This window comes from Pinus tabuliformis, chromosome X (genome assembly GCF_031772625.1).
Source record: "Pinus tabuliformis cultivar Carrire ecotype Pingquan chromosome X, CPIR1, whole genome shotgun sequence".
In the NCBI taxonomy this organism is placed as follows: Eukaryota; Viridiplantae; Streptophyta; class Pinopsida; order Pinales; family Pinaceae; genus Pinus; species Pinus tabuliformis.
The window spans coordinates 876142151-876167558 of record NC_142308.1 but is presented as its reverse complement, the minus strand read 5'-3'; the positions used below and the strand labels follow the sequence as shown (position 1 = coordinate 876167558).

The 25408-nt window shown below is 38.9% G+C and overlaps 1 protein-coding gene across 4 annotated transcripts in view; it reads left to right on the top strand.

Annotated features, from left to right (window-relative positions):
- LOC149142502 (Clathrin adaptor complexes medium subunit family protein) overlaps positions 1 to 25408 on the top strand; it is a 169191-nt gene that overhangs the window by 38383 nt on the left and 105400 nt on the right. For all 4 annotated transcript variants that reach the window (XM_089453209.1, XM_089453210.1, XM_089453207.1 and 1 more), the window contains exon 2: positions 13253 to 13347. In XM_089453209.1, the coding sequence (XP_089309335.1) occupies positions 13253 to 13347 (95 nt within the window). The remainder of the gene's footprint in view (positions 1 to 13252; positions 13348 to 25408) is intronic.

Genomic DNA, 25408 nt, shown 5'->3' with positions numbered 1-25408 from the left:
GAATTCACTGACAATGTTGATGGAGCAGTATACTTTGCAGATGTTGAGCAATCTAGGGCATAATAATTAATGAGATTCTTTTTGGCATGATAACTATTTGTGAGGTATTTTATCTTTAGCTTATCAGCGCAATCTTTTACTTGATGTCATTAGTGTGTGTATTTCTTACTTCATCAAATAGCTACCAAAACAAAGAGACAAGAACACAAGATGTTGGCGTTCTGCCAGGTCCAAAACCTCTCCCTCTTGGAGAGGAAAACCCGCACAAAATTCTTCTTATAGAGATTCCAATTGATGAATATGAAGACCATGACCCTTGACCTATAATGCCGCTCCAAGATCAAGACACCAATCCTCTTCTTCGTCATTGCTAAGTTCATCATCACTGCACCACTGAGATCTTCCTTGCTGCTGTCATCACTGAGAACATTATTGTGCCTCTACTGAGATACTCATTATGACAATGAGATCATTGCTTCTACACCATTACTCCATCTTCACATAGATCATTGTTGCATCGTCTCAACTGCACCATCATTACTGTGTCATCTTGCTGCACTACTACAAAGATCTTCCTGAGACCATGGTTGTGACTATACTTAGATCATGACTGTGTCTTGATGATATGCCGAGACTATATGATCCTCTCCATCATAGATACACCAAGACTGCGAGATCAAGATTGTGACTGTGTATATATATAAGCGGAGACAGAATATGATTAAGGTTCTTCGTATGCATGCCAAGACAATAGTCACTGAAATCGAGAAGAGACCGTGGTCATGAGACTGTTATATTTCACTGTGATCATCACCGAAGATAACAGAGGTATCCAAAGTCCTTTTTCCCACAAAAAATCACAGAGAAACCTGAGATTATGTGTCACTGTGCTTGCCCGAGATTTCAGAGATCTTATGCAAAGATGTCACTATGCTTATCACCGAGATCTTGTACCTTACTGTGCCATCGAAGTTTCAGAGTGATCTGAAGTTATGTCCTCCTGTGATTACTCCAGTTGCGTATTTATAGGTGTTAGTCCATGTATGCAAGCTGACGTGAACTTAGTGAACCGTTGCGTCCTTTTATTGAGCCGACGTGTCATCTATATATACTTTGAAGCCGACTTGACTGTCTTTCACATTGTTTTGCTGGCAGTCTTCTTCTTTGGAGGATGGTGCTTGTCTTGGAGGGCTACTTGACACTAGGTTGACCCATATTCATGCTCAAGAAGAGATCTTTAACATGACTTTGATTTTTCGACTTCCCTAGACCTATGGAATGAGCAAGAGACTCATTCTTATAATTTACAAAAATAATATTTCTTTTTCTTGACAAGTACAAAGATCAAAATTACATTTGTAAATACTGAACCTAGTTACACTTTCTTCAACACTCCATATTAACTAGGGAGGTATTTATAATGTTACTTGGTCATTCTCAACCTGAAGAATTTCTCATAAGAAGAATCGGATTGGTAACCCATTTGTATAGCGTCATAGTAACCAACATTGTTTATAGCAAGGCCTTGACCAACAACTCTCTCTCTCATAAGATTAGAGCACAATGTTGGCGAGACTAATGATTTATAGACACCTTTATCATTGTCTCCCAAGGTACATACACACTCCGGTGTTCACTGAGTATGACCTTCTCGGACTTTTCTTATCTTGGGTTCCTAGCCCTCAAAGAATATTGGTCCTCTTGGCTATTCTTATCTTGGATGCCCTACACATCCTCAAAGAGCATCAGATGCCAGATGATTACTCAACCCTCCATTATTTCTTCCAAAGTGAAGACAAGAATGTTGTGTATATCATGTTTCTACATTTCCATTCATGGTCTTCACCTAAGCTTACGGCTGTTAGTCCTGGCATGACACGTGAAATAGGAAAACATAGCTGTCAGTCCTTTTTAATTAGGGGTGATCTAATCCAAGATCCCTCTTGATCAAGGACTTGTTAGAGCTCCCTCTTAGCTAGGGACTCTTCTATACATCAACAACTTCTTCTTCGTGGGTCCTTCAACTGCTTGATCAACTTTTCTCCTTGATGTCATGAAAGTTAGTTGAGCTTCTTTATTATAGGGCAACAGTCATCGATCACTTTTCTCCTTAGTTCGTCACGTCATTCCTTTCTTAATAGAAAGTGGCTTTCTTCATATCTGGAACCTTTGTCATATGACTACTTCTTTCTCATCATGCCTCTTCCATTCATCACATGAATGCTAATTGTACTTGTAAGTAGCCCTGCATGAACTTATCCAAATATTATTCAAGAAATCAAATATATCATTAAATCAAATCGTGCCTTACTAGGTGGCTCTTCATCATGACATCTTTCTGTAGGTATCAACATCCTGCATTCATGTTGACACATGTTCCAAAGATATCCATTGTCAAGGGTCTACATCTTTTCCATTAGAGTCTTCATATCTTTCTGAGAGATTTTCTAGTCAAGTCTTCTTGATCTTTTGGATGTTGATTGCCTTCATTAGGGTTGCATATCTCACGATCTCTTTCTTCTTTACACATTCCATATCTAGGGGCCTTTTAATCAGAGTTTCTTAGTTGTGATCAGCCACCTCATACTTCATATGAGGACATATTATGTTGATTTCATCTAGTGTTTCTTATGTCTACTTGCATCCTTTTAGAGGAGGAGATCCTTTTTCTCTTGATCATGCTTCTTAAGATAGAAGTAATGATCTATGTTACCTACAACCATATGATATGTCATTATAATATTAAACACAAGCATATATACCTTATTTTTACCTTTAGATCATCGAGGCTTCTTCTAGCAACTTCCTTGATGGAAGAGTTCTTCAATCCCTGGATCTGCTTCATGTCATCACATCATCGTCTCATGGATTCCATAAGTTGGAGTTCTTGGTGAAACACTTGCTTCCTCTCTAGATTAGTGAACCCTTTGAGGAGGATTCCATCAGAGAACTTTGAGGATCTTGTATATCCCCAATTGGCAGATGTTTTTTTTTTTTTTTTTTGACTTCCTTGTCCTAGATGACTCCTTCCTTTCCTTTAATGTCCACTGAGGTTTTCAAGGGCTATATACTACATGTTTGTCTGCCATGGATTTTATCCTTCATGATTCCCATGGTGATGTCACGAGCTCTTGTTTCTAATGCTTTCATGATGCCATGATGCATCTTATTATCTTGGTCATATCTCTAACACAAGATTTAGGAGCTTATGATAGGACCCTTTTGTGAGGGATACCATCTTACTCATATGAGAGATTTGTTACTCCCTCTTTCCTTGGTCCGTTTTTTCAACTTCCTCCATCTTTCCAGTGATATGAGCTTCTTTATATAAACTTTCCATAGCATTGAATCTTAGCTATACTTATTTCAAACTTGCCTTTCCTTCTTGCACATGTTTGAGTCCTTTTAACCTTCAATACTTTTGTCATCGACTTGTGTTTCTCTATTTAGCATAGAGACCATAAGTTGTCGAATGAGGTAACTCATGGATATTTGTTACCTTGATTATCTGTTAGTGCATTATAGATCAGTGATGGTTATCTTCCTTCCTCGACCTTGTAGATGGGACCTTATGAAGATATCCTACATCCTTTCATACCTTTGATTCCATGTAGATCAAATTTCATGTGACCTTCTTCATTGCACATTCAGAGAATGAGTATATCTTATACATTTTCTTTGATGTCTCCAATATTGCTATATGACGGGATCTTATAAGTATCCCTTTCCATACATTCAGAGTAGACCTTTTAGTGACTTTAGCTTCTTAGAGGACTATGACTATCCTTCTTCTCCATGCAAGGGATCTTGATGACCCATGAACTTATAGATGTCCTTGCAATTCATGAAGTCATTTAACCAAATTGATAAATTGAAAAGATACTTACTTGTCATGTGAAGATGAAATATTCACCTTGATCATGTTGATGAATGATGAAGAAGATGTATGGGGGCTTCTTCTTGGATGATCTTCTTTCAAGTGAGAAAGCCTTTCCTTAAATAGAAAAGGTTGCTCCCTTTTGATGAGGATGATTTGTGCTTCCTCGGATGGTCTTCTTCTAGGGCAAGGAGATGATCCTTGCTTGATGTCATAACCTTGGAGATGACAGTGCCTTTAATATGCTTTGCCTTCTTTTGTAGAACAGGAATGCTGCTAGGGTTTCAACTTTCTCCAAGCTGATGTGATCTTCATTTTGAAATCCTTTGAGCTGTCTTGTTTTGTAGACATCTTGATGAGGGTCTTGGTGGCCTTTTGACGAGGACTGTGGAGACACAAGTTCTTGCTGCTGTAGATTGTCTCCTTGATTGTATAGACAAACTTGTTGATGTAGACTATTGTTGTAGATTGCTAGGATTTGATCAAGATCAGGGTTTGTTTCTTTAGTGCAGATCTTGATGACCTTCAGCTTGCTTTGATGCCCTGCCAGAAGATCGATCCTTGAAATGTCTTTTTTCTTCCTTTCACTGTAACCATAGCTTTGATACCATGTTGAAGAATCTAGGGCATAATAATTAATGAGATTCTTCTTGGCATGATAACTATTTGTGAGGTATTTTATCTTTAGCTTATTAACACAATCTTTTACTTGATATCATTAGTATGTGTATTTCTTACTTCATCAAATAGCTACCAAAACAAAGAGAGATGAACACAAGATGTTGGCATTGTGCCAGGGCCAAAACCTCTCCCTCTTGGAGAGGAAAACTCGCACAAAATTCTTCTTATAAAGTTTCCAATTGATGAATACCAAGACCATGACCCTTGACCTATAATGCCGCTCCAAGATCAAGACACCAATCCTCTTCTTCGTCATTGCTGAGTTCATCATCGCTGTACCACTGAGATCTTCCTTGTTGTTGTCATCACTGAGAACATTATTTTGCCTCTACTAAGATACTCATTATGACATTGAGATCATTGCTTCTACACCATTACTCCATCTTCACATAGATCATTGTTGCATCGTCTCAACTGCACCATCATTACTGTGTCATCTTGCTGCACTACTACAGAGATCTTCCTGAGACCATGGTTGTGACTATACTTAGATCATGACTGTGTCTTGATGATATGCCGAGACTGTATGATCCTCTCCATCGTAGATACACCAAGACTACGAGATCAAGATTGTGACTGTGTATATATATAAGCCGAGACAGAGTATGATTGAGGTTCTTCGTATGCATGCCGAGATTGTAACTTCTGAGACAATAGTCACTGAAATCGAGAAGAGACCGTGGTCATGAGACTGTTATATTTCACCGTGATCATCACTGAAGATATTAGATGTATCTGAAGTTCTTTTTCCCACAAAAAATAACAGAGAAACTCGAGATTATGTGTCACTGTGCTTGCCCGAGATTTCAGAGATCTTATGCAAAGATGTCACTGTGCTTATCACCGAGATACTGTACCTTACTGTGCCATCGAAGTTTCAGAGTGATCCGAAGTTATGTCCTCTTGTGATTACTCCACCTACGTATTTATAGGTGTTAGTCCATGTGTGCAAGCTGACGTGAACTTAGTGAACCATTGTGTCCTTGTATTGAGCTGACGTGTTGTCTATATATACTTTGAAGCCAACTTGACTTTCTTTCACATCGTTTTGCTTGGCAATCTTCTTCTTTGGAGGATGGTGCTTGTCTTGGAGGGCTACTTGACACTAGGTTGACCCATATTGATGCTCAAGAAAAGCTCTTTAACATGACTTTTATTCTTTGACTTTCCTAGACCTATGGAATGAGTAAGAAACTCATTCTTATAATTTACAAAAATAATATTTTTTTCTTGACAAGTACAAAGATCAAATTTACTTTTGTAAATACCGAACCTAGTTACACTTTCTTCAACAACATACAAGTCAAAACTCAAGCCATCAGGGTTTTGCACCATTAGGCTCAAACTACCTGGTCTTCTAGACTTTCTTCCACACGATGTTCTATATCTCCCGGAGCTAAGGCGAAACTTGCTGTCTTTGGTCCACATCCTCCAACAAGGACACTTCATTCATATATTTGATGGCAAAATTGAGGTAAAAAAAGCATAAGATCAGTCACTTGTCATGATGGGGATAGAAGAAGAAAGACTTCTGAAGCTGCAAGGTACCTTTGCTCGAGCACAAAACTTTTCATACAGTTCTCATTATGATGAAGGTACATTTCCATCAAATCTTTTATGGCATGCTAGATTTGGACACTTGAACTATGACAACCTTTGTTTGTTGAAGAGAAATTGTGTTACTGGTTTGCCTACAATTCCTAGGAAACTTAAGCAATGTGATGCTTGTATTCTAGGAAAGCATAACAAACAATGTTTTCAGGATTCTCATTCTAGAGCACATAGAAAACTTGAACTCATTCATTCAGACTTATGTGGCCCAATGCCTGTTCCTTTTGCAAATGGTAATAAATATATGATGACATTTATTGATGACTACACCATAATGTTTTGGGTTTTTCTTTTAAAGGACAAATCTGATGCTTTTGGAACATTCAAGAATTTTCATGCATGGATTGAAACTGATGCACAATCTCATATTGGCTCTATTTGCACTGATAATGGAAAGAATACACTTCAAATGAATTTGAAAACTATCTTTGCCAGCATGGGATCAAACATCAAACAATTGTGCCTTATAATCCCCAACAAAACGAAGTAGCTGAAAGAATGAATAGGACAATCTTAAATATGGTACATTCCATGATGTTTTCATGAATGTTAAACTTATGTTTTGCGCTGATGCAGTTCTATGTGCTGTGTATATAAAGAACAAGTGTCCATCTAATGCTATTAGAAACAAGACTCCTTATGAAATGTGGTATGGCCACATTCCTTCGGTAAAGCATGTCAGGGTCTTTGGTTCCACCTGTTATGCCTTGATACCTAAGGAACAAAGAAACAAACTTGGTGCAAGGAGTCGTAAGTGTATCTTCTTGAGGTACTCAAATACCTCCAAAGCATACCATCTCTATGATGAAGTGAACAAGAAGTTTATAATATCTAGAGATGTGATCTTTCTTGAATCTTCCAAGGCTGACAATGTTGTTGAGCGACAACTTGATCACTTGGATAGATTCGGACATGCAAAGTCTTTTCAAGAATTTGATAATGAGATTCCACATCTTGAAGGGGGGATTCCTATATTGGATCAATCTGTGGAATCTTCTTCTGAAGCACTCTCTCCCTCACATGAAGCTCTAGCCACTGATGACACTTTGAGTGATGTGATTGACAAAATTGGGAGACTAAATCTTGATTCAGCCCCAACTCAGTCAACTGAGCAGCTTGGGCCATCTCAAAAAGGTCCTCCAAAATGGTTGACAAAGACACTTGAAAGTGTTCATCCTGATGAGGTTGGAAAGACAGGAACAAGAAGCTCAACCAGACAGAATGGAGGTGATGTAGATGATTCTAATTCACTTGTTGATATGGATGTTTATTATGATTGTGAATTGAATTTTTCTACAGATTTTCAACCAACTTCTTTCAAAGAAGCCGCTTCTCATGATGAATGGAAAGAAGCAATGCAGAAATATTATGATGCCTTGATAAAGAATGGCACCTGGAAGTTGATTGATCCTCCATTGGGAGCCAAACCAATAGGCCGCAAGTGGGTCTACATGAACAAGTATAAAGCTGATGGCTCACTTGATAAGCACAAAGCCAAGCTTGTGGCAAAAGGTTTTGCACAAAAGGAAGGGGTTGAATATGAGGATACTTTTGTCCCCACAACAAAATGGGCTACCATATGGACACTCGTTGTCTTGGCATCACAGAACGGTTGGAAAGTCCATCAAATGGATGTAAAAACTGCTTTCTTAAATGGAGAGCTGAAAGAGAATGTTTTTATGTCCCAGCCAAAAGGATTTATTGTGAAGGGCCAGGAACATAAAATATGCAAGCTTGTAAAATTCTTGTATGGCGTCAAGCAAGCTCTGCGAGCTTGGTATGAGAAATTAACTGAGCATCTTCTGAAATTCAACTTCAAACATTATGATCTTGATGATGCAACTTTGTTTGTCAAGAAAGTTGGTAAAACGATTGTATATCTTGTGGTGTATGTAGATGATCTTTTGATGACAGGGAACAATGAGAGCTACATTGCATCCATAAAGAAGGAATTGAGGAAAGGTTTTGAAATGACAGACTTGGGCTATGTTCACTACTATCTTGGTATTGAAGTAACTCAACATCCGAAGTTTATATTCCTCTCTCAAAAGAAGTACATTGGAGATCTGTTGAACAAGTTTGGCATGGCTGAGTGCAATCCTTTGACTACTCCAATGGAACAAAACTTAAAGCTCACATCCACTGAAGGAAAAGAATTTGAGGATGCAACAAAGTATAGTACTATAGACAACTTGTAGGAAGTCTCAATTACCTGACTACTACCAGACCAAACATTTCATTTGCTGTTGGAATCCTCTCCAGGTTTATGCAAAAGCCTTGTGAGGGACATTGGTCTGCTGCGAAAAGAGTTCTAAAGTACTTGAAGGGAACTCAAGACTTTGGACTTAAGTATACACAGGTGGGCGACTTTAGCTTGATTGGATACTTTGATTTAGACTTTGATGGAGATAAAGAAACTGGGGTATCTACTTCAGGTTATGTTATGAGTCTTGGATCAAGGTCTGTCTCCTGGAGTTCACGTAAACAATCAGTCCTAGTGGATTCTACAATTGAGGCAGAATATGTGGCAACAGCTAAAGCAACAAAGGAAATTGTGTGGCTCAGGAAAATTCAGGAATATTTGCAGGAGAAACAAGTGCATTCAACTCCTCTCATGATTGACAACACTTTTGCAATAAAGTTGGCCAAGAACCCAAAGTTCCATGATCGAATGAAGCACATCAATACAAAATACCATCTGATTCGACATCATGTTGAGGAAAAGACAATCCATCTACGCTATTGTTCCACAAATGAGCAGATTGCAGACATCTTCACCAAAGCGCTTGGAAGAGAAAAGTTTGAAAGATTCAGAATGATGCTTGGACTCACCAACATCCCTTCAAATTAAGGGGTGGAATGTTGACACCTAATCTTTGGGATTAGATGAATCGATGTAAATATCGTAAATAAGAAAATAAGAAGAATTAGAAGTTGAAGAGACACTGTGAGATGAAACCCAAGAGTCTCTCCCTCCATGTATATATCTATGATCAATCTCAATGCAAAATCACAATTCGCTTTGAGGAGTTACCTTTTGGTCTGACATAAACTGGAAACTCAGGGATCCAAATAAACTCTACTCCATCTCTGCAACAAAGAGATGCTCGACATTATTCATGCTTTGATGAGATTTAGACAATATTTGATGGGGAGCAGATTTATGGTCAATATATTTGACAACAACTGACGACACTTCTTGGAGGAAAAGGACCTAAATGAAAGACAACATAAATGAGTAAGTAAGATTCATGCCTATAATTTTGTTATTGAGTATGTGAAAGGCAAAAGGAAAGTTATGGCTGATGCACTTCCCAGGAAACCAGGTTGTGTATTCACTCATGGAGATCACAACAACCAAGAACACTTCTTGGAGCAAAAGGACCTGAATGAAAGACAACATAAATGGGTAAGTAAGATTCAGGCCTATGATTTTGATATTGAGTATGTGAAAGGCAAAATGAAAGTTATGGCTAATGCACTTTCTTGGAAACCAAGCGCGTATTCACTCATGGAGATCACATGGGATTGGAAAGTCCACCTCTTGGTAGAATATTCCAAAAGCAAGTTTGCTTGTGAGCTGATGGATGGTCTTATCCATGATGATATGTGCATAATAATAGATGAGGTCATTTCTTATAAAGACAGGTTATATTTGGTCCTTGAATCCACACTCAAGGAGAAGATCTTGAAGGCTGCACGTGACACACCATTAGCTGGACACCAAGGGTTCTTCAAAACTTATAGGCAAATTTGAGAAAGGTTTTCTTGGAAAGGCCTCAAGGATGATGTGTTGAGGCACATAAGGGAGTGCATGACTTGCTAGTAGAACAAGCTCAAGCATACTCATCTTGTAGGATTGCTACAACCCTTGCCAATTCCAAAACAGAAGTGGGAGAGCATATCAATGGATTTCATCACAGGTCTACCCAAGGCACAAGGCAAGGCTTGCATCTATGTACCCAAGGCACAAGGCAAGGATTGCATCCATGTAATAGCTGATAGGTTGACCAAGTTTGCACATTTCTTTGTGATTCCAACGAATTATAAAGCTACACAGGTAGCAAAATTGTTCCTCAAGGAGGTGTTTAAACTCCATGGGCTGCCTAAAAATATAGTTAGTGATCGAGATGGCAGGTTTATGAGTGCATTTTGGCAAGAGCTGTTCATATTGGTGCGCACAGAATCGACCCCTAGTACCAGCTATCATCCTCAAACAAATGGCCAGATAGAGATTGTGAATAATTGGATTGAGGGGTATCTGCGTTACTATGTGTCAGGACAATAGAAGACATAGATCAAATAGTTGCATCTTGAGGAGCATTGCTACAACACCACTTATCATCTATCCATTGGGATGACCCAATTCAGGGCACTGTATGGGTACAATGCTCCATCTATTGTCAATTTGGCATTTGGGGATAACAGGGCTCCCAAAGTCAATGATTGGATGTAGGAGAAGCAAGGACATCCTTAAGGTCGTTTAGGAGAATCTACAAATTGCCCAGAACCAAGAAAAGATGTAGGCGGTCAGGGACAAAGTAGAGCACAATGTTGAGGTGGGAGGCTTAGTTTTCCTAAGATTACAACCATATAGATAGTCTTCACTCAAGAAAAGCGGTGTAGAGAAACTAAAACCAAGATTTTATGGGCCTTAGAAAATAATAAAACAGGTTGGTGAAATAGCATATGAGCTGGAGTTGCCAGAGGGAAGCAAAATCTACAATGTCTTCCATGTATCATGCGTTAAGAAGGTCATTAGTCAACATGTTACTACTGCAGCTGAGCCAACCCCTTTGGATGAGGAGAGACAAAATTGCCTCTGAAAGTTATCATGGCTGTCCGAGAGAGAAGATTGAGGGGCAGAATGATCTCATAATATCTCATTAGGTAGAAGGACTTGCCTGAAGAGGACGCCACGAAGGAAAATAGATCTTGTAGCACCGAGATTTGCAATTGCTTGAGGGCAAGCAATGTCGGGAAGGGGGGACTGTAATGTCCTCTTCTAATTAAATTGCCTAAGGGAGGACGTAGTAGCCTATTTAACCTCATAGGCTATAGTCATTTGTGAAGGGTGGAACCCATTATTTGATGTTACTTAGGTAACATTAGATAATTTGGGGCAAATGGAGGGAAATTGCTAGAGAAGTCAAATTTGGGGCAAATGGAGGGAAACTATTTTTGCCACTCAAAATTAATATTAGGAGGGAAAACCCCAAAGGGAATCTATAAAATGGAGAGAGGATATTCATTGTGAGCATCATGTATCAGTATTATTGATCTTTCTGATTTTGGGCTGAGGCTCTTGGAGTGTTTTAAGACCGCTTTCCTTTGATTGGTGTCGGTGGTGAAAGATTCTACCCTAGCCAATCGGAACTCAGCTTAGCATAACTTTTTGAGGCAGCATTTATCCATTCTGTGGCAGCGAGGGTTTCTGAGGCAGCGTTCTAAGGCAGAGAGCGTTCTGTGGCAGCATTTACCCATTCTGTGGTAGCGAGGGTTTCTGAGGCAGAATTCTGTGGTAGCGAGGGTTTCTGAGGCAGAATTTTGTGACAGCGAGCTATCTTTGAAGTATTACCTGTGGCAGCGAGGCATGTGAGGACTGTTTCTTGAGGAAGCAAGACTGGTCAGGTCAATACTGAGCCAGCGAGTTATTTTTTAAGTCAAGCAGAGGCTGTTTCCTGGGGCAGCGAGGCTGGAACCAACCTTGTGAGACAGCAGGTCAATGCTCTGAGGCAGCAGGGAGGTGAGGGACTCATTCTCTGTGGCAGCGAGGAACCCCCTTTCTGAGACAACGAAGGGTGTATCTAGGGCTGGTGGAGAACCATACATGTCTGTCTGAGGTAGAACCAATTTCTTGTGGCAGCAAGAGGCTTATTCTGAGGCTGCGGAGAGCAGAAAATAGGACAAACAGAAGGCCGCAAGGTGTCAGCTGATTGGGACTGAAGCAGCCTGGGCAAATACAGTATGGAGGGGCTAGCAAGGCCAATTCTAGGCAGCAAGTGAATAAAGGTGCCACTCAGGAAGCTGAGATCGCGGCTGGTTGTAAGGTCAGATTAGTAGTATAATAACAGCAAGGTCTGCTGGTGCAATGGTGTTAGTTGTGAGTCTAAAACTACAGTGTGTTATTGGAAAGATTGTGGATTGGTAGCCTGCTATGTACCCTTGAATTGGCTTTACCTTGTATTATTGTTGGTGAGGTCAACTACTTTTGTTTACATTGTTTGTGCATTCAATATCATCTCTGTTTTGAAAATTGAAGAAATACTGTGATACTGGTATAGAATACAATTTTGTCGTGTTCTTTCACCCTAAGGGTAATTTTCCCTAGAGGGATATTACATACTTCACTAAAGTAAATCCCTGCTTGTTTGGAAAACGTCACTTGCAGCCAAGTGGCAATAATGTTCAAATGTTCTGCATGTCCAAACATAGCTCTCCTGGAGAGCTCTGTCGTCTACCCCTGTTGGTTAGTATTTTGTTTACTTCTCTTTTATTGTAGTTTACAACTGCAGTGACTGGTACATGATATTAAACTTTTTAGTATGTTTAGTATCTTTTTAGGTTAATATCTAGTTAGCTTCAGATGTATGTTTGGGAACTAATTGTGTACATACTTGTTTAAATCCTTGAGGTCATATACACGAAAGAAATGGCCTAAGGGTCATCAATCTTATAAGAGAAAAATGTGTATGAAAATGATTCTTTTATTATGGAAGACCTTTACATTCTGCCTTATTTTAGTCTCTTTTCTTGCTAGCATGTTTTCCCTGCTCTTACATGAGTTTTTTTCCCACTTTTTCAAATGACACACTCTGCTGTCTCATAGAAATCCTTATTCCTTTTCTCTTACCAGTTGTATTCCTTGCTTAAGGATTCCTGAACGTAAATATTTCTATATGTTTGCAATGTTCCTCTTTTCAAAGCACCTTATGGAAGATTTGACATATTGCCTTTTCTAGTAAAACAGATCTAAGCAATCATTTTGATTTGAGTTCAGAGTTTGGTACTCCGTTTCTCATGATTTCTTATTGAAATCATGGATAAAAATGGAATTTAAGTTGGTTGTTTATGTGATTGCAGATCGTGGGGAGGTACCAAAGGGAAGTGCTGAAATATTTTTCCGCAAAGTCAAATTTTGGAAGAATGATGACGGAGAGGAGGCACCACCAGTCTTCGTAGGTATTCCATTACCAAAATTAATTGTTCATGGCTGTAATTTCACAGGGAATGCATATTGAAAGGGAAATTCATGATAGTGAAGTTCTCTGTGTAAGCACTGGATATCCAGGTAGCTTCAATCAAACATCTAGGGAGATAAACTTGAGTGCTTCTGACTTCAATTCACGTTTGATGTTTTAAAATTTAAATTTTAAACGGTTTCATCATTGAAATTTGAAACTATTTGCAATATGATTGAAGGAAAGAACACTCATATTTTTTTACTACTGCTGAAATCTATGCCGCTAGTAGAAGTGTGATGTGTTTTGAGCTCTGATTAATTGTTTTATGACAAAGCCTAGCAGTCCACATTTCTGTATACCAAAATTCTGGATCCTTTTGATCTATAGATATTATAAACAGCATGTCTAGTCCATCCTGCTGTTTCCATCATATATAATCTGGAAGCCATGTTTGACTCTTAACACTCGATACTAGATTAGGATCTCTCAAATTAAATATCAACGGTAATTGATACATACATATGCACATTTAAACTCTAACATCATTTCATCTTTTTTGGAGAATTTCTAGATTGACATTACCTACTTCACGATTCTGCTTCCTTGCTTGTGGATTCCTCAAACGAGGCCCAAGAAGCTCAGACTAAGTGAAATTAGTGAACAGTCAAGACTCAAAACCTTAAATGAAGTTCAAAAGAGAATGACTCCACATAAATTGCAGATTGTGTTGTGGATTATTAGAATACACTGGAATTGAGATGCGAAATATGTTATATTTCATACCATGGTAAGCAGATTCTGCACTCAGATAAATTAACCTAAACCTAGGTAGTTTAAAAATTTGAAAACTGAAACCTCTGCCAAAATGACAATCTTTGAATGTGTTAATCTACAAAAATATACTGCTGGAAGTTACAAACAGCAAAAAACAAAACATAACCACTCAAAATTGCATCTGTATCCATGTTTTGAGAAAAAAACAAATACACAGCATAAGTTCAAATCACAAACTCAGTGAACCATCTCAGTGGATCACCCTATGTCTTCTTAATATAAGAGGAAGAAGACATTAGGGTTTACAATGAAGATCACTATCATGGTGGAGCACCTAGGTTATGGGATGTGCTCAGTCCTGCTTGAGTAACCGTCCTAGATTAACACTCATAATAAGAGTTATTGCATGCACCATCTCCTAGGGATCTATACCCATATTAATCAGAACTGAACCCTATCTCACGAGCTGAGCAAAATCTGGAGATTCTGGCATGCTTTTCTGTTAAATTATGGTATGTTCTATGCTTAGAGCAATTTACTTATTTTTCTTCTTATTAGCCACAGATTAGCAATCACATATACATTAAGTAAAGTGCAGATAGAACATTAAATGATCAACAAAAAACAAGCCAAGACAAGAGACACAAGACGTGGCGGCTAGCCAGGGACAAATCCCAATGCGGGGAAACCCTTTGATCAAATCTTCTTTTATCTTCAATAGTTCAGTAGAGAGAAATAGTACAAAATTTGAATTCTGTAATTTTATATCAGCAGCAGCAAACCCTAGATCAGCAAAGTCAAACTTAGTCAAACTAGCTGAAATTGACCTCTAAAATACTTGGTCAATTTCCGGTCAACTTGTCCTTGGACAGCCTGAAGAAACAGCCTTAGAACAGCCCTAAAAGTTCAGTCAATTTGCAGATTTGTGAAGTCAACTTGCAGCCCTAAACTAGGGCAATCAACACCGGTCAAACCACAGGTCAGATCACCTCGATTTTTGTGCCAACAATTGCAATCCGCACTTTTGGAAGGTCAACACTTGGTCAACGCTGGTCAAAGAGATGACCTGCTGCCCTAGCGTCCCCCTTTTTGCGTCTTTGCCCTAGGACGTCTTCCTTTCAGCCACACGTGTGTGAGAGAGAGGCTCCTTTTATGCGTAGGAGAGAGAGAGAGAGAAGATGAGTGAAATTTAATTGTCCAAATGAGGAGAATGCTCCTTGTATTTATATGCAAACGTTGAGGTTGAATAGACATGACTGTTGGGCTTCTGAGCCTACATAAGTTTGCTGGCCGACCTTGACAATTTGTCCATAATCAAAATAAATTCATATCTCCATAAATACTTATCGGAATTGGATGATCTTTAGTTCAATCCTACACCTCGTGATGAGAGGAATCTAGGAAAAATATCAGAAGCCATAAATAAGGTGATCCACGTGGAGTTTGGCCCTAGTTTCCAATTTTAACATATTCTAACTTTAGAACTGAAGTGAAGTGAAGGTAAATGTCAATTCTAATTTTGTAAGGCAGCTAAATCTGGAACCACTAATACAGAATAGATTAAGGCTGGCTCATGCATGCACCCTCTACTTCTATGTTTTTGCGGCTTACCTTCCAAAGCACTCTCTAATTCTATGTATTTGCTGCTTACCTTCCAATGCAGCCTAGTGCTATGCATAGGGACATGGAGAGGATGAACCTATTGAAGGCTAAGTAAAGGCCCCCCGTGTCACGTATTTTCCTTGTTAGACACAAAACGATGAGGGCACGCATTTGGCACATGTCTTGTTCACATGCAACATGCCAAATATGTCCCTGACACATGTCCTCATCGTGTCTCGAAATTTAGACACTTAGTCCTGTGGAAAAGTAGCTTGTGGCCCATAAAAACTGATTTCTCCTATCGTTCAAACTCATTTCGCTGACACGTTGAAGGTTGAAGAGGTTTTGGAGTGCAGTTAAGGGCTATTAAGCACTGCTGGAAGGGATTCCAAGTGCTGGGTAAGTGGATTTGTCCTCCAATCTTCAAGATTTTTCCTATGGAAATCCATTTTCTTCTTCATTTTGTTGGAAATACTGGGGGGTGAATCAATATTTCTTAGCAATTAGCATTTTATTAATTTTTTTTTTCAGAGCATTAGTTAATCTTCAACAATATTATTATTATTCTTTTATCAGATATAAATATGAAATCGACAACACCATACAACAATGCAGAAAGATAAAACAATAGATACAAGATTTTTAGGTGGAAAACCCCCTCCGGGTCAAAAACCACCGAACGCTTCTTAGTAATTGTCTTCTCTCTGTTAAAAGAAAATTAATTACATCAAGTTTTCAGCCACAACTGAAGGAGACTCCAACCCCCTGATTTACAAGCTACAACATGTGAGACACTACTACACCCTAATAACCTACTGCAATTGGAAGGATGCCCCAACACCCTGTAATTCATGCCATAACTTGACGAGTGCCCCAACACTCTGTTTACTAGCTGTTGTCGGAAGGATGCTTCGTTGCCTTGTAATTTATCAGCCCCAACTGAAAGGATGCCACAATGCCCTGTGCAGGCTATGACTTACCCTAGCACCACCCTGCCGCCCTGAAGTGTTCTCAGACTACAACCTGAAGGTGACTCTACTTGCACCACCTTGCCACCTTAATCAATAGGCGAACCACGTTTCACAGTTTTCAGACTGGATCCCCTTGTGCTCTGAATCAAAATATGAAAGATGTAATGAAGATAATGTTGCTCTGCTCAGCATGTAGGTAGCCTCACTGCACAACACTGCTCTAAGAAATCTCTACACAATACTTCCCAAACTGATCACTGCACTATACTGCTCAACTTGATCTCTGCACAATACTGCTCAACCATTTTACATCAAATCCTGAGTCTTGACTGTCAATGTTGTCACTTGAATTGCCCAACACACTATCACTGCTGTTGTTGCACTATACTGTACTTCTCACGTATGAATATGCATTCACAGAATCATGAAGCAATCAACCCACATCACTGTACCAAATTGCTTATACTGCTACAAGTGTCGGGCACTGATGTCATAGCTGCTTAGATATAGCTATGAAGCACCTACATATGTTTGTTTTTAGCACGAAGATGTCAAGATAATCATATGGACAATCATGCAATCCTTATAATATCAAGTCAATCATTAACAAGTACATTTGTTATCCCATGTAAGTACAGCATAAATAGGTCCTGTTAATTTTTTTTAGGGTTATATTGTTCTTTGCTTTAGATAATTGCATTTCTTCATTTGCATATTAAATTCACCCCACAACATCATAACATTATTTAGTTTAAGCACATTATTCAACAATGTATGCAATTATATAGAAAGAACAATATCATCATCAATGTAGTGGAACATAAAGGAACAACAAAAGAAAAGCATTCACACATAGGGACACCAAGATTCGCCAGAGACCAAGGAAAAACCCACTATAGGGAAAACCTTTTCAAATTCTTCTCCTTATTAGATTGTCATTAAATGATTCAACAAAAGGGAGTACATTGATCCATTCCTTATCCACAAGACTATCCAGCAAGAATGAACTAAACCTTATCCAATAGATGAACCCAACTTTACTCATAATCAAAACTCTGACTCAGAATCCTGCGGTTAACTGACAAAATCTCCGATCAATTTCAAAATTCAAACCCTAGCTTACAACCACATGCATAGAGTGTATGTGCGTGTGGTTGAAGCTCTCTAACCGCATGCATGAGCATGCGAGCCTACGGTTGTGACTGAAAATTGCTTGTGTCATCCATGTGGCTAGAAACCAAAACCCTAGATCTCATGTGTGAGCTTCAAATCTTGCAATCTCAGACCTGTACGAACCAATCTCTTGAACCACCTCATACGTGTGCGAGCCAAACCAAAGAAAGAAGAAAATGATGATGATGATGATGTCCAAACGAGGGTCACTTGAGTTTTATTTATAGCCATCTGTGGGTGACGAATTTCTCTTTTGGGCCGACTTGTCCTTTTGTGCACACGTGGGATTTTCTTCAAAAAATACACTTTCCCTTGTCCAAATTGAGCACTTCAGTAGTCAAAATTGGTTCTCTCGAAAAGAGGAAACTAGTCCCATGATTGGAATTTGTCATTGAGCTGCCAAATTAAAACTCCCTCTTAGATAGGGAGAACTTCCAACTTCATCATGTAATCATCGCAAGTATCCTGTGATCTAATCATATCCTATTGTAAGAATCTCGTCAATGTTCATCTGGGTTCATCTCAACTTATCTTTGCTTATCTCTTGATTGTCTTTGCTCATATGCTGAACATTCTCGAATCTAAAAGAAGAAGAATTTGACATGAGAGGGAAGCCCAAGCTACCACCCTCTATCCAGTGGGGAGCCACTGCTACCACAAGAAATCATTGCCAGTGGGGAGCCCAATGCTACTACTCGGGAAACATCAAAGAGCTTATCATAAAGGAGCCCCGCTCAACCTAGAACAACATTGGGGAGCTCATCTCAACCTGGAATCCAATGACAATGAGGAAGGTCGTATGGGACACTCTCACCTCATGTCTATGATAGTGTGCAAGGTCCTATGGGACACTCTCACCCCAAGTCATCTCATATGGGAGCAACCATCTTCCACCCTATGTCGAGCAATATGAGTTATAGCATAGGGGAGAAAACATCTTCCACCCTATGTCGATCAACAATATCTCATCCATCCTATTGCCCATTGATCTTCCCAACAATGACCCTCAAGAGTCATGTGGTAGAACATTTGCATCATAATCAACTTGGATTGTACATCTCCAAGCACTTTTTCAACCCATTGGCCAGGCAAGGAGTGGTATTCCCAACATGCCCAGCTTGTGGGTATGATGCCAACTGGGGTATACTCTGCATAGACCAAGATAGGGGAGCAACATCTCTTGACCCTATGGGTAACAGATAGGGGTGATACCTTATTGTCCAAAGATGTCTCAACCCCAGGAGCCCAACATCCCAATTCCTCACCCTAAGAGCTGAAACAGGGGGGAAGAGCTGGCTCAATGTTCTCAATTAATCCTACTCTTTGTAGATCAGAAACATATCATCGTGCTCATATCTGGTACAATTCATTGAAGAGTTCAATCATAATGTCTCAATAGCAGCAGTCTCCTGTTCATGCATGACATCAAATCAAATATTATGTTAGAACAAATATATATCACAAAAGGATACCTTATTCATCTTCCCTCTCACGAAGGTAGCAACCACAAGCCTAAGCTTGTCTCGTACAACAACATTGACTGAACACATGAATATATCTCAATCCCAACTATATACAGGATTCTCTTCCAATCGAATCCCACCCTTTATCATCGGAATGTATCACTGTCACATCTAGAAATTGTTTAAAATAGCCTGCATCACAACTAGCCATGCTAGCAACATTGTACTCAACCTCGACCGTGCTTAATGCTACAACATTTTCATATCATGGCAGATCTCATACTATGGAACACCTAGATGTGCTCATCTCATCAATAACAATCCCAAACAACATCAGTACATTCATGCAGTTACATATCTCAGACCAAAGATTGATCGTCCCATGCAAAGATCTCAAAGTGTGCTTGGCGACAACTAAATGTATATGAAGTGGCTCAATCATGAATTGACTCAGATTTTATGCAAAAGATATATACAGACGGGTGTTCACACGAAACATTAATCCTTCAATTATCTATCAGTTGCTAAGTCAGGGTCAACAATATCTCTTCTTAACTTCTTGAAATTCAATCAGAGTGTCCAAAGAGCTGCATTTCTACTTTGCAAAATTTCTTTAATAGCTTTACAATATATATTTTCTTTTCCAAACTTGGGAAAGCAATTCATCATGCCAAGATTCTTCATCTCGAACTCTCTCTTACTTTGATCATCAAAAGCTCGTTACCTACTAAGAATAGATCGTCAACATATAAAACCAAAATCAAAGCCATACCTTGGACCACTTTGAAGTAGAAGTTCAATTCGACACATCTTTCATCAAGACGCTGATAATGTGGACATACTAGGCTTGGGAAGCTTGCTTCAAACCATACAATGCTATCTGCAAACATTATACTGATCAAACCAATATACTCAACCTTACACAAATCAATACCGTGCAATCAATCAACTAAGTCATCTTATCAAGCCTTAGATGCCAAATCAAAACTAATATCAAAGTCATAAAAGTTTCTGCCAATATCATTTTCCCAAACTATTCAGACTAGGTGGTAGGTAGAGCTCACATCCAAATACCAAGTTATGACTTCATCTATCGTCATGTCAACAAATTGCTATTTACCAAGCAATATTCAGTCAAGCCATCCTCATGATCGTAATATAAATAATTTATGTCGCTAGATGCAAATTTATACACCAAGGATAAGTCATATAAGTTTCATTCGTTCATTGTGAGATCACTGCATACTGAATCACAATTGTTTATACTTCAACCAATGTGCCATGTTACCCACCATTTTGTGGGTGATATCCTTGGGAGATTTTTTTCTCTAAGATGGTCCTAAGTTGGCAGCTAGCAGCCCCTTGCAGCAACCAACTGGCAACCCCTTGCAGTGACCAACTAGCTTGTTGTGCCACTTATTCACCACCTAAGCCAGCCATGTGGCCCCTCGCCCAGCTGTCATGATTGTATGTTTAAAGGTGGGCCTCCCGAACCTAAAGGTATGCCTTGTCATTTGGTAATTGAGTATTGTAGTTTGCTTATCATGGACACTTATGGGCATGGATTAATGGGGGGATTTGGCGGAAAGAATGGGTTAGGTTTGTGCTCTTGTCCCCTAAACCCCTTTTGGATATTAACTTTGGATTCTAATCCCGGGGATCTCTTTTACTAACCATTTGGCTTTAGGGTTGGTATTTCATGGGAAACCCTGATTTTGGTTGCGTGGTCTCGCTCCCTCATCCACATGTATTGCCTCCTTTCCACTCATTATAACTCCATTCATCGTTTCTCCCACCTAGGTCCACATTCCTCCACTGGGTCCACATAGGGCTAGCTCTCCCCTTCCCCTTGCCCACACCTTGGGTCGGGCCCGGAATGATGCCCCAAAGGTTGATGCAACTAAAAAGAAAAGTAAAAGCATAATTGGCCACATTCAACAGGAAATGTACCATAAAATGCAAAATATGGTCGGGGCAAACTCATTTAGCACATGGGCAAAAGCTAATACATGAGTTGTACCACATCATCATGGCCATCACCCTAGTTCCTACAGGCTCTATGAGCCTCTTTCATCATATAGGAACCCATGATTGTCCCAACTCCTGGTGGGCAATGAACCATCCTACCTTAAAAGGGGGTGTCCACTGCTATATCTCATAGGATCAATTTGACACCTCTAAGTGAAAACTCTTGTTTGATCCTTTCCCCTTCCTTGTCTGGGTTAAGATCATCATTGGTTGCTAAACTCCCTCCCCTTAACCTAGGCTAGGTCCACTTGGTCCCGTGTGGTCCGATACCTTCGAAAAGTTAATTCTTCAAGAACCACTTGGGAAACCAAGTTTAATAAGGATTTTAGGGATTGGGAAACTCCTTTGCATGACACATTCCTTAAACCTGCCCTTAGATACTCACCTCCTTCTCCTAGAAAGCTTTGTACCTTGCTTGAAGGGCAAGCAAGCTCTATTCTTAACCCCCTTCTAGGAAAATGATTATTAAGATCACTTCATATCTGTCTGTTGATTCATCCTTCACAAGTGACTTTCCATATACCGAGTCTCCTCCCATCGGTGAAAGTCCGTAAAGAGTAGGGAGTCTTAACTGAGGTGACAATGGGCTAAGTCCCCATTGTTGCCCTTTGGTCTAGTAGTTGTCCCTTAAGGAGTCCCTTTTAGGTCCTCTGCTAGTTTGAGCGGTAACATGCCACATGCCAATACAAAATCACTATTGAATATCAATATTAGCCACAAAGTCATTATGCCCACATAACACTGTCAACAAGGCAAGTCATCAGTGATCATGTCAAAACCCTAATTTGTTATCTCTGTGACTTCAATCAATCCGTAAGCTAAAACATATATATGATTTGCATCATGTCAAAATTCCAATGCTGCTTATCTATATTAAACCAATAAGCCAAATCTTGTCAAACCCTTGAAACTGTTATCAAATATTGTCATATACTAGCTTCGATGATCTAATCAAAATAACATACTGATATGCATATTCTGGTCCCCTGCAAATAAAGTGAACACATTCACATTCTCTGTAGTAAGTGAAACATTCAAGCTTCCTTGCTCATAGGACTTTCTATTGTCTGCTCCATATTTGTAGGATTGTCATACTCTAGGTGTGCCCCTGGTTTTATCCAAAGGGATATGGTTTTTGTGTCCTATAGGCACAACCTCACCCACAGGCCTTCTTCCGTGCGGTTGGGAGGCCTATAACCGCACTCTTAAACCTTCTTGCGTGCGTTTGGGGCTTAGACTAGGAAGAACCTTCTCTTTTCAGACCAGAACTTGCTACAAACTAACAACATAAGATACTTGGGTATTCATGTTAAAAAATAAATCTTACTTCAATAATAAAGAATCTTCTATATATTTAATGCAAATAATAATAGGTCTAGGGATCTTATGGAGAGTTTCACCCTCTTAATAAGAAGCTACTTCAATCTATATTAATCAAGACATCAACCTGTCTATCATAATTCTATCATCTATCAACAAAACCATTAGATCATGAAATCAAACTATATCAGGTTCTAACATCATGGTCATAACATGTTAGCATCAACTACTTCATCATCACATATGAACATGACATCAAACTTTCATCAAGGGTTAGAGTCATATAATTCGGGCAGCTAACAGGTGTATCATCATATTTCAAAGATTATAATCTCTACATCACTTCTTTATCATATTACTCAACTATCAAGTCAAGGCATCCAAATTTTACCATATTGTCCAAATTACTAAGCCAAGGTCAACAAGGAGATCTTGAGCAATAATCTTATTGTTACATATTTATCATCAAGGTTACCATGCTTATCATTAACAATAGTATCAAGCCACCATACATAAAAAACAATGTATCTAGCTTGCTTCATAAAAACAAGAAATCCCTCATGTCTAAAATGTAAGATACTTGTCAATATCAAGTGCACCAATATATAACATGTACCATAAATCAAACTTACTTTCATATGTATATATGAGTCATTGTCGAAGGTGAAATTCCCATCGTACCTTAGGGCTTACCTTGCCATCCAATTTTGCAGCTGAAACAATATACTATACATACCTTATAACATTCAGATACCTTTGCACTTTGTATCACTGAAGCAACAAAACTGTAGCTTGTTGACTTTGAATGTTAAAATACACAAAGGTATTTGTAATAATAATTTATTTTATATATAAAATGTACAAGAGATGATTGAATGTTACAATGAGGCCCTGCTTATATATCTAGGCAGGAGTCCTTTCATGACTGGGCATGTCTTTTAGACATGTCTTTTCACTTAACTAATATTATTTAAGATAATCATCATTTGATTATTTATTATTTACATTTTATTATTATTATTTATTTGTTATGAATTATATTCATAACATTGCCCCTTCCTTGAGAAGCTTTGTCCTCAAAGCTATATTGCTAACTATTTCTTCATCTTGTGTTTGTCATATCGGCATATGTAACTCGTCGTCACTGGTACCTCAGCCTGTATAATTTGTTGGTAACACTATCCTGAATTCAGGGTTATATCTATTTCCCCCTTTATATATATATATATATCAATAATAATAATAATTTATTTATTTATTTTTTAATATATATATATATATATATATATATTTATATATATAATTTTAATTAAGTAAATTATATTAACTATATGATTGTAACTATATAATTTAGTTTGATTTATCGACCCACGTATTGACGTCACACCGTTTGACAGGAGGACATGATGCTTGATGGCGGGGGGACGCAACCTTTTAACAACGTGTGCAGACTGGCTCGTTCGCTGTCGGAACAACGTGCTGGTCTGCAGTAGGTGAATGATGAAATGACTGGAAGTTTCAGACAGGGATTCTGGATGTAACGGTTAAGCACCGACTACCAGGGTATCTTTCGGTGTTTAACATTCAAATCCACAATCCACGAGCTCTTTAAATTCAACCCTAACACATGCATGTCCATTACATACACAGATGAAGATAGTGACGTGGTCACCATGGCAGACGATGTGGATTTCTTAGACGCCGTCCGTCTGGTTTTAAACCCCTTGCGTCTCGATGTTTCATTGGCAATGCTGTTGTCGAATTCAAAGAGATTTTCAGACCTGCGCAACAAAGGAATGGAGGAAATGGTTCGAAAACATCATGAATGCTATCTGCTGTTGCCATTTCAAGGAAAATCTCTTAATCAATCACTTCCAGATGCTTTTGAGTCACTTGTTGCAGGACTTGAGCTCCCAGCCCTAATTGTTCAAACCATAATTTTTCGCCACAATGACATACCACGCTCGGTTTTCCGCTCAAGTCTATTGTCTTGACAACAACACACTCACCGTGCTGCAGATTCTTCGTTACATTCACAAATGTTTGCAAATTAGAAATTATTGTTCCATTTACTTCAACAATCCACAGACTATGTTGCACGAAACTTCTAGGAACTCGACGTTTCGGGACATACCCGTACTCGAAACTCCGAAACTCAGCCGAAACTTGATTGAAACTCGACCATTATGTAATCATCTATGAGAGTTAATATAGACTTGGTTTTCCTTCTAAATTGTCATCTATGGGTCTTATTACCTTTTTTCTTGCAAGATAATGTGTTATTCACTTATTTATAAATTTATTTTTATATATATAAACATATATTGCGTTTTAGCTAACGTTTTGGCTGATGTTTCCATTTTTGGGAGGTGATGTTTCTAAACGTACCCGTTTCAGAAACTCTGAAACGTTTCGGCGTTTCGTGCAACTTAGTCCACAGATTATGCCAAAGCTTATCTATTTTGGCGGGGTTGCCAGACAACGACATTGCCACGTAAACAACACCCTGTTCTTTGGGCAAAAAAGGCAATTAACGGACCACTGAGGGTGTTTCCTAAAATATACATCCACACCAACCCACTATATGTGTGGTTCCGAACCCATCTCTCAATTCAGTGCTTACTTGAACCTTTAGCTCAGATTCATAACGATTTTGTTTCAAACTTAGAAGATCATTGTGCTGATCAAGGCTTTCGCAGGCATCCTCAACATCACTGAAATTGG